A 10,673-nucleotide genomic window follows, 5' to 3' on the forward strand; every position below is an offset into this window, starting at 1 on the left:
TCTGTGGGACACAGCTCCAAGTTGGCCCCCAGTGATACTCCCCTCCCGATGGTCACCCCTTGTGTTTCCCCCTCCCATGTGACAATAGCGTACAATATAAGTGATGGTATGTCACGTCCAAGATGAAGTTATAAAGACTGTGATTTCTGCCTTAGATGCTTTCTCTCTGACTCTCTTTCTTGAAATCTGCCATGTTGTATGGTGAGGACCACATAGCAAGGAACTGGAGGCAGCCAACAGTCAGAGAGGAACTGTGGCCTCCTGATCATGGCCAAGGGAGTGAATTTAGAAGCACACCCTGCAACCTTGGCTAATGGTTTGAATGGAACCTCGTGAGACTCTGCACCAAAATCACTCAATGAAACCCTTCTGAACTCCTGACCCCCCCACCCCCGCAAGAGACTGTAAGATAACAAATGTGCATTGTTTTTAGCTGCGGGGTTTTGAGGTCTTTTTTTTTTTTTTTAAGATTTTATTTATTTATGTGTCAGAGAGAAAGAGAGAGAGAGATAAAGAACACAAGCAGGGGGAGCAGCAAGCAGAGGGAGAAGCAGGCTCCCCACTGAGCAAGGAGCCTGATGTGGGGCCTAATCCTAGGAACCCTGAGCCAAAGACAGACGCTCAACTGACTGAGGCACCCAGGTATCACTTGGGGTCATTTTTTATGCGTTCACAGGTAAGTAAAGTGGTGCCTACGTGTGACCAAGATCTGTTGGTTTCCTGGCACTGACCCTTCCCATAATGCTGCCCTCAAGCCCCTTCTGCTCTGATTCAAAACCCAGCCCCTTGTCTGGGTGCCCAATCCATGAACCCTGCTGCACTTAGACACTCCCTGAAATTGAGACTGAACTCTAGCCTTTGGAATGTCTGTGTGTCACATATGGAACTAGTAAAAGGATAGAGAAATAGTTTCCTTTGCATTCTTTTCCATAAAATACTGGTTGGATTTTCTGAATCGAGTAGTTTAATAACATTTTTCCCTCTCAAGAAAAAAAAAGTTAAATAAAAGTTAATTTGCTGCTTCCTAACCTGCTTATATGACTCCTCATCTCTCCTTCTCACACTTCCAGTTTCTTTTCAGCCAGTGTGTCGCACTTTCAGTGACAGTTCTGTCTTTGAGAATTGTGCCCTTTCTCAGTCATCTGATTTTCCGTATCATGCGCAGTCTATCCCACTCTTACTCCTCGGTGTTAAAGGTCCTGTGACTATTCAAGATGACATTTTGTGAAACATAAAGCAGGAAAAGCAAAAAAAATAATAATGTTCCCTCTGCCAAGCCAATCACGTGAGCCTCACAGAAGCTTGGAGCCAGGCCATTCATCATTAGCAAGAAATCATCTCATTGTATTTTGTGATTTCAGGGCATGGGAACTTCCTAATATCCACAAATCCCTTCTCTACCTTCTGTTTCGGTGTGAGGGGGTTTCAGGCACCTGAGCATGTGGGCATGTGAGCACATAAGGAGAAGAGAGGTGGGGTTCAGGAAGTGAGACAAACCAAGTTGTTCTAACTTCCCTTATTCAAGTTGTTTCTTAATTAATCAGAAAACTCTAAATGTAGAATAAACATCAAGAGACCATTAAAAATCCCCATCTGGTTTTTGAACTCCATGTCTTCATGGAGTTCTTCTTCTTCAAAATTAGACAGGGTCTAGTGACAAGGGCTCATGAGGATTATCAGTGGTGATGGGCTTGCCAGGCACTGTCCTAGAGTTCAGGAACCCGACTTGGACCATCTCAGCTCAAGTTCCTCCTCCATCATTTATTTCCACTTTTATTTGTTTTGCCTGACCAGTACCTCCACTGGCCTTTCTTTAGGAAACAGCACCTCTTCTTTTGGACAATGATTCTCTCTCTCTCTCTCATTTTCTCTCTCTCTCCCCAACCATTTTGTTCTAAAGGTTCTATTTCTAGCATTCCTGAAGTCCAGCGGATACGTCCCCTCATCTATGTGCTGCTCCTTAACCCCTTCCTTTTATTTCATAAAATACCCATTTGGTCTTTGCCTAGGCTGGTTAGAATTGAGTTCACACTTGCGATCACTCGCAAATTAATCCTGACTAATTCAATGGTCCTACACGTTAGAGTGTAAATAAAAGAATAGGAAATCATGGTCTGACTGAAACAAAAGAAATGTAAAAAAAAAAAAAAAAAAAAAAAAAAAAAACCAAAGGATTATGTAAGAGAGCACAGAAGTATAATTATTACAGTAATCAGTTATTGGTGGTGTATTAAGTGGACTTCAGCTAAAGAGCATTTAAAAAGCAATATTCTGGGGCACCTGGGCTAGGTGGCTCAGTCCATTAAGCATCTGACTCTCAATCTCTGCTCAGGTCCTGATCTTATGGTGTTGAGTTCAAGCCCCATATAGGGTTTCACATTGGGCATGGAGCCTACCTTAAAAAAATTTTTTAAATAAATAAATAAAATATATGACAGTATTCCATTCGTGAAAAAAAATATTAAAATTACCATAATATGGGGCACCTGGGTGGCTCAGTGGGTTAAAGTCTCTGCCTTCAGCTCAGGTCATGATCCCAGGGTCCTAGGATTGAACCCCGCATCAGGCTCTCTGCTCAGCATGGAGTCTGCTTCTCCTTCCCTCTCTCTGCCTGCCTCTCTGCCTACTTGTGATCTGTCTGTCAAATAAATAAATAAAATCTTTAAAATTTTAAAAATTAAATTACCATAATACTTGCATGTTAAAATATATTTATTAGCTATTATCATATTCTATCCATTAAACCCCTCTCCAATCAGATATAATCCATCATATTGTGCCATAGCCAGACATTCTGCCATTGTTCTATGAAAATCTGAGCTATATCCTCTTGCCGAACATTTGAAAGTGTAAGTATTATTCAAATAACCTTGGGGAAAAAAATGTCAGCATCCTAACATTGAAGAAAATTTCAAAATATTTGAACAAGTGGGAAAATGGGAAGAGGGGAAAAGATTAAGCAATCTCCATCCTTGTCACTTGCATTAAACAGAGTGAACAAAGGGAGAGGTCATTTTTTAGAAGCGCTCCTGTTGGAAGGGAAAATATGGTGGTAGTTTGAGCCCATCACAAGAGAGAGACTCAGTGAATGCCCTGCTCTGGTTTGTTCTACACTGAACTAAAATTTTTTGTGAAGATGACTGCACTATCTTTTTGTTGGGTATTGTATTAATATCATGCCATGAGCTTTTCAAAGAACGTATTGAAGAAAATGGAAATGAACAATGGCTTGAATATAGTACATGGAAACCTTGTTTGTGAACACAGAAATGATGGCTATGTGAGGTTGTTCAGTGTGAGGATGGAGAGTGGTGGGAAGGGAAGCAGAGAGCAAAAATAAAATTGTGACCAATACTTCAGACTTCGGGTAGAAAGTGTATATCTCTAAAAAGAGCATTTGCTCAATGATGAACTTGTATTTCATGGGCTTCATTGTATTATTTGAGAACAAAGAAGAATGTTGGGCCATTTCTTGGTCAAACAATGTATATAATATTCTGTGAACCTAAAAGTAGTTGTATAACCTTCACCTTTTGGAAGGAATCTATAAAACAAAACAAAAAAAATACTGCTCTAAAATATTAGATGTACTCTTGGGGTGCCTGGGTGGCTCAGTCAGTTAGATGTCTAACTCCTGATCCTCAGTCAGGCCTTGATCTCAGTGTCATGAGTTCAAGTTCTACACTGGGCTCTGTGCTGGGCATGGATTCTACTTAAAAAATATGTAGTGGAAGTTCCTCAAAAAATTAAAAATGAGCTACCCTATGATCCAGCAATTGGACTACTGGGTATTTATCCCAAAGATACAGATATAGTGAAAAGAAAGGCCATAAGCACCCCAATGTTCATAGCAGTAATGTCCACAATAGCCAAAATGTGGAAAGAGCCAAGATGCCCTTCAACAGACGAATGGATAAAGAAGATGTGGTCTGTATACACAATGGAATATTACTCAACCATCAGAAAGGATGAATACCCAACTTTTGCATCAGCACAGGTGGGACATAAGGAGATTACACTAAGTGAAATAAGTCAAACAGAGAAAATCAATTATCATATGGCTTCACTTATTTGTGGAACATAAGGAATAGCATGGAGGACACTAAGAGAAGGGAAAATGAAGGGGGAAAATCAGAGTGGGAGATGAACATGAGTGACTATGGACTCTGGGAAACAAACTGAAGGTTTTAGAAGGGAGGGGGTGAGGGGATGGGTGAGCCTGGTGATGGGTATAAAGGAGGGCAGAGATTGCTTGGAACACTGGGTGTTATATGCAAACAATGAATCACTGAACACTACATCAAAAACTAATGATGCACTCTTTGGTGACTAACATAACACAATAAAAAAATAAGAAAAAATAAATAAAATATTAGAAATACTCTAAATATCATATTCATTTTGTATTAGATTTTGACTAATTCTATTTTCATTATGAATTAGGGTTATCCATGTCCAATTTCTCCTCTTGCAGTCTGCCATTGCCCCCAGTTTTCCAATTAGTTGTCAGTTGACTATATTATGATTGCTGTAAGACTTCAAAGGAAGTGAGTATTGGTGAGGGCTGGGCTAGTCAGTAACAGCTTTAAGGAGAAGGAAGACTTGACTTGAGCCTTGCTGGGTGGGTTAATTATTAATAATTCTGAACAATTAATTCATTTACTGATTCATTCAACAAATATTAAGCACCTACTATTTGCTGGACTTAGTTCTAGTTATTAGGAAGAAGGTTGTAAATAGGATAGAATCCCTGCCCTAAAGGTATCTATATGTTGGTGGAGGAAGCAATGTACAAGTAGACTAGTAAATGTATATTTTATCATTCCAGATGCTGACAGATGTTCTGAAAAAAATAATAAAGCAGAGGGACGGAATGGGGGCTAAATTTAGGACTCTCTAATGAGCTAACAATTGATCAGGGGCCTGAATGAAGAGAAAGAACAAGGCATGCAGAGATGCAAAGGAATGTAACATTCCAGGGGTTTGGGGGAGAATAAGAACTTAGGGTTTCACCAGTATAGCATTTGAATTGGGGAAGATAAAAACACCCTGGAGATGGATGTTGGTGATGGTGGCACAATAATGAATGTACTTATGCCATAGAACTCTACACTATTAAAACTGGTTAAAATGGTCAGTTTTATATTATTCATATTTTAACTACAATCATTTTTCTTAAAAGCCTGTATAGAAAAAATAGGAAGCCGTCTCTATGAAATCTAGATTTAATTGAATGTTTATCTACATTTGTGAAGAAAAAGTAATGTTGTGCTGGTTGTTCACAGATAACATCCATGGTAGAAATCAACACAAGTTTTATTTGGATGTAAATTCTTATGCTAAATTGGTCTGCAACAAATGCAAGCAAGAACTGATGTGAGGATGACCATCGCTGATGCTCATCGCTGAGCAACTGTGTAAGAACATAACTGGATTGCTCCGAGAGTCTAGCAGACAAATGGTAGGCTATTGCTCATTGCCATGGCAACAAAATCCTTTGGGCCTAAGACAGAACCTGGGTTTTTCAAAACTGGTCTGGGAGGATAGATTTGCCTTCAAGTCTAGCAAATGAAACCAGGAGAGGAAATCCTAGTAAAATGGACAGTAAACGAGTTGACATCTCTGATGGGAAGTCTATCTGAGGCAGTAATCATGAATTACTGACACTGATTTTTTTAAAAAAAGAAAGAAAGAGCTCCTGCAGATATTAAACTATACCTCAATATGGTTTAAGTGAAAAAGAAAGTAGCTAAGAGTACTGGAATTGGATTTTATATGTACATACATGTTTATACACATGCACACACAGTTACGTCTTGTATCATAACACTGATGGGTTTTTGAATTCAGCCCAGAGAATGGACAAGTTGTTGCTTGATTCCTCAACCACGTGCACCATTCACTTGGGCTAAATTTATCAAGATTCATAAGAATCTAATAACAGTTGCCCTGTTGGTAGTTGATATTTTAGGATACCACTCTGAAGTTGTAACACTAGAGACCTTAAAAATAAAGGAATATATTTTCAAATAAACAAAAATATCTATTATATATTAAGAATCTATATGTTACTGATATTCTTGTGTGTTTTATATCATCTCACTGGGTTCTATGAGCATCATATATGTTACCATTATCTTTGAACAAATGAAAAACCTGGGGTTCTCAGAAGTTAAGTAGCTTGGCTTGTTCAGGGTCACCAGCTCATAATCAACTGAACTGGGATACAAATACAGATCCATTATACTGCATACCCATATTCTTTGCACATTTGTATCAGTATAGGAAAATTTACGGTTGCTTTTATATTTATTAATTCTGTTTTAAGAAGTTGCATTTTATCATTCTCAAATTATTATCCCTAATGCATGTTGTCCAGCATTCATAATGCCTCATATTTGAAAAGTAATTTATTTTTCAAATACTTTCCATCTTATCATTTAATTCTCATAGCATTAGGAAGGATATATTTTAATTCCCATTTTACACATAATGAAAATTGAAATGCAAAGATTTTAAGTGCTTTGCATAAAGAAACCAATTAGTGGCTGAGCCAGCACTCAAACTGAAGTCATCTTACTTCACATCCAACACTCTTTTTTAAAACACAGATGGAAGTTGACTTGAGACTGGGATTGCTGAACAAAAACTGGAGGAAAAAAGTAAAATTTCCCAAAAGACTTTAAAGTACTTTCAAGAGTATCACTCTCTTTCCAGTCCCTATCCACCCAAGTAACCAAAACTACATTTGCTGTGTACCTTCCACTTTTTTAAAAGAGGGCTAGTAAAAACATATGCACATTTATATGGTTTTAAAATTTCAGTGTTTTGAAATACCATCACACTATAGATATTATTTGCAATTAGATTTGTTTTCAGTTTACATTACTCCAGATAAATCAGATGGATCCCATTGTTTTTCAAGACATGGGAGAATTTACATATGAACATGTTTAAAACAAGGACAGAAATTCAATTCAATAAATATTTATGGAGCACCTAGTATGTGCCAAGCACTCTTCTGTGCTGGCTGGGATACAGCCATGAATAAAACAAAGTACTTGTCCTCAGGCTGCCGCAGTTTACCGCTCTGTAGCCACCCTGCTCTTACCATTAACAGTTTTAGTATATGTGTTTGCCAATACAACATATAATTTATTATATTAACAGTGGCACAAATTCTATAGCATGGGTAGATAAGAATTTATTCAGCCATGTATTTATTGGTTGATTTTCAATTATGCTTTGTTTTGATTTTTATAATCAGTGCTGCAATTAACACCCAAATTACATATATCCAGTGCAATAATCTCTTCATTTTTTTCTGAAGGATTGGTTTTATTTTTTTTCTAAGATTTTATTTATTTGACAGAGACAGTGAGAGCAGGAACACAAGCAGGAGGAGTGGGAGAGGGAGAAGCAGGCTTCCTGCCTAACAGGGAGTCTGATGTGGGGCTCGATCCCAGGACCCTGGAATCATGACCTGAGCTGAAGGCAGATGCTTAGTGACTGAGTCACCCAGGCATCCTGAAGGATTGATTTCAAAAGTAGGATTGTTGTCTCAGCACTGTGTGTGTGCATATACATATATATACATATATGTATATATGTATACGTACATTCACACACATATATATACATATATGGTTTAATTTTTTTAATTTAGAAGATTTTTATATTTTTAAAAGTAATCTCTACACCCAACTTGAGGCTTGAACTCACAACCCTGAAATCAAGAATTGCATGCTCTACCTGAGCCAGCCGGGTGCCCCATTTATGGCTTAACTTTTACTAATTTATTAATTTATTCAATTACTTCTAATAAAAGGTTGTAGCAATTATATTATTCCACCAGCTCATGACAGTGCTGATTTCTCTACATCTTTACCAATACTGAATTTTAAGACTTTGAAAATTCTGCTAAGCTGATAGACAAAAAATTTTATACTACTGACTTGGTCTACATTCCTCTGGCTTTTCTACTGGTGATGGCTGAGCATCCTGATATATGTTTATTGACTATTTGTTTTTTCCCCCACTTAACAGTAATAGCTAATATTAGATTCAGGCTCTAGAATGTGCATCATCTCATTTGATTATCACAACAACCTTATCAGAGGGATAGCATCTGCTTTCCTCCATCCCTTTTACAGATGAGAAAACCATTTTGAAGAGGTTATGAAATTTGCCAAGGTCACACAACTGTCAAGGTGATAGGGTGAGGATTTTAACAAGTCTGATGGTAAGGCTTCTGGGCTTTAACTACTACACAAACTGCCTCTGCTGCCAAGGAACATTTTCAAGTCATTCCCTCACATCTTATCCCCCCCCCCCCCTTTTGGTGAAGTCTGAACAACTTGGATAAACACAAATATTTGATGGGTCCCTTTGCAGAAGACACTATGGTAGACATTACTGAGTGATCTGAAAAAGAGTTCCTGCCGTCAAATTTTATTCAGGAGCCAAAATACATGTTATGTAAGGAATATATGTATCAGGTTGTGTTTTTTTTTTTTTAAGATTTTATTTATTTATCTGACACACACAGAGAGAGACCACAAGCAGGCAGAGCAGCAGGCAGAGAGGGGTGGGGCAAAACAAGCTCCCTGCTGAGCAGAGAGCCCAATGCCGGGCTCGATCCCAGGACCCTGGGATCATGACCTGAGCCAAAGGCAGAGACTTAACCCACCGAGCCCCCCAGGCGTCCCTGTATCAGGTTTTTTAAAGGGATTTTATTTTATTTAATGTTAACGACTATGGTGTGGTGAGCAAATTTGTCAATACAAACAATTACACAAAACTGCAGCCTACAGAATTTAATACGATTCAGAGTAGTGTAGGAAGTATTGCAAACAATTCGGAAATGAGAGAAACGTGATGTAATTTGTAGAATAAGGTGGGAAATAAACCACTTTCGAAATGGTCGTATTTCTAAAGAAAAGCAATATTATTAATCTGACTGAATTAAAACTCCCATACAGACCCCTCCCTGCATATCTGTCCTCACTAACCAGCTTCTCCATTCCCCAGGTGTGCTCGCAGGCTCTGGTACTATCCACCTAGCTGGTGCTGAAGCAGGTGTTTACTCTCCGCTTTCTGAAGCCATTCCCCGTAGAGCCCTGATAGCCTTGGTCTCCTCTTGCTTCCAAAATCTCGACCTGTCAACCGACTTCTCCCAACGACACGCTCTAATCACGCTATTATGCAAATCCAAACTCTGCGTGTCGCAAGGGGTGCCCTGCCAATGATCTTGTGACCAGTGCCTCCTCTTGGCCGTTGTCACCAGCTATGCCTTGGACACAAGCCAGTTACCTTTTACAGGGTTAACAGCTCACCTTTCGAGATCTCTGTAAATATACGTGACTCATTACACCGTGTCATTTTTGAGATGCATAATAGAAATACACACCTACGAGAAGATGCAGTTCCTTGAATATATATTGGTAATTTTTTTTTCCTTTTCTTGCACACATTTCTAAACCAGGGCAGCTTTCAGGTCACGTTGGATGGAATTGCGCCTTTCCTCAGCCATTTCCCTTAAGCTTTGGAAAGACTCATATTTCCTGACATTTAAATCACTGGCTAGAGGTTTCCTGCCCCGTTTCCCATCTCCCTTTCGCCTCTGAGCCTCCTCTTGCCTAGCTGGGGCCCGATTCTCGAGCAATGGTATCCACATTCCTTAGTTGACCAAAGTTGTACCCAGATTCCGAGGTCTCGGTCCTTGGTGAGATGCCGCTTAACCTCAGTACCCCAGTATCTCCTCCCTCCCAATCCTCATCTCCGCCCGCCCCGCGCGGCTCTAGGAGGAGCCTGAATGTCCTCTTCTCCAGCTGGAGGGGATTGTGGTGCGTAAGCAGGATTAACTCTCTCGCCCCCAGCTGCGCGGATCTGCCTGGGGCCTGCGGGCGGGAACGAAACCAGCAGGACGCGGAGGGCGCAGCACGGGGGCGGGGGATGGGGAAGCTCGGGCCCTCGGAGCCGTCTCCCGGGCGCGTTTCCTTGCGGAGTGGGGCGGAAGGCCACGGCCTCCGGAGCTGGTCCTCAAAAGCCGGGGCGAACGGCCGCGACGGCGCGGGATCCTAGCTGCAGCCTCTCCTCCGCCACCTCCCTCTCCCGCCCCGCGCTCCCTCTCCGCCCATCGCGCTCCAGCCGCTCGGTCGCAGCCCGCGCAGTCCTCCGCCCCGCGGGGCCGCGGTGCTCGCTCCACGCCCAGCCATGGGGGACCTGCCGGGTGTCGTGCGCCTCTCCATTGCGCTGCGCATCCAGCCCAACGACGGCCCGGTCTTCTTCAAGGTGGACGGGCAGCGCTTCGGCCAGAACCGCACCATCAAGCTGCTCACCGGCTCCTCCTACAAGGTGGAGGTGAAGATTAAGCCCACCACGCTGCAAGTCGAGTGAGTAAGCGCGCGCGCCGGGGCCCCCCGGTCCCACCTTGGGGTCCGCGTGGAGGACCGAAGCCCCCGCGATACCCTGAGTCTCTCCCCGGGCCCTCTGGCCTCGCGTCGTGTCCAGCGGCCCAGGGGTGGGGGGAAGAGGTCGGTTCCCTGTTCTTTTGGTCCCCTCCTCTGTTTTACGCTTGTCTTTCCCTATTCACGCTTCCTTCCACCCATCTCGGGGAGGGATGTTTAAAACAGCGTCAGGAAGCCAGGGTTGGGGCCGGGTCAGGTGGGGGG

The 10,673-nt window shown here is 41.6% G+C and overlaps 1 protein-coding gene across 1 annotated transcript in view; it reads left to right on the forward strand.

Annotated features, from left to right (window-relative positions):
- The first annotated feature begins 9,798 nt into the window (after positions 1-9,798).
- The window catches only part of CNRIP1 (cannabinoid receptor interacting protein 1), a 15,280-nt gene continuing 14,405 nt past the window's right edge, over positions 9,799-10,673 (forward strand). The window contains exon 1 of the mRNA XM_059407784.1: positions 9,799-10,394. Within this exon, the coding sequence (XP_059263767.1) occupies positions 10,216-10,394 (179 nt within the window). The 5' untranslated portion in view covers positions 9,799-10,215. The remainder of the gene's footprint in view (positions 10,395-10,673) is intronic.

This window comes from Mustela nigripes, chromosome 7 (assembly GCF_022355385.1).
Source record: "Mustela nigripes isolate SB6536 chromosome 7, MUSNIG.SB6536, whole genome shotgun sequence".
NCBI lineage: Eukaryota > Metazoa > Chordata > Mammalia > Carnivora > Mustelidae > Mustela > Mustela nigripes.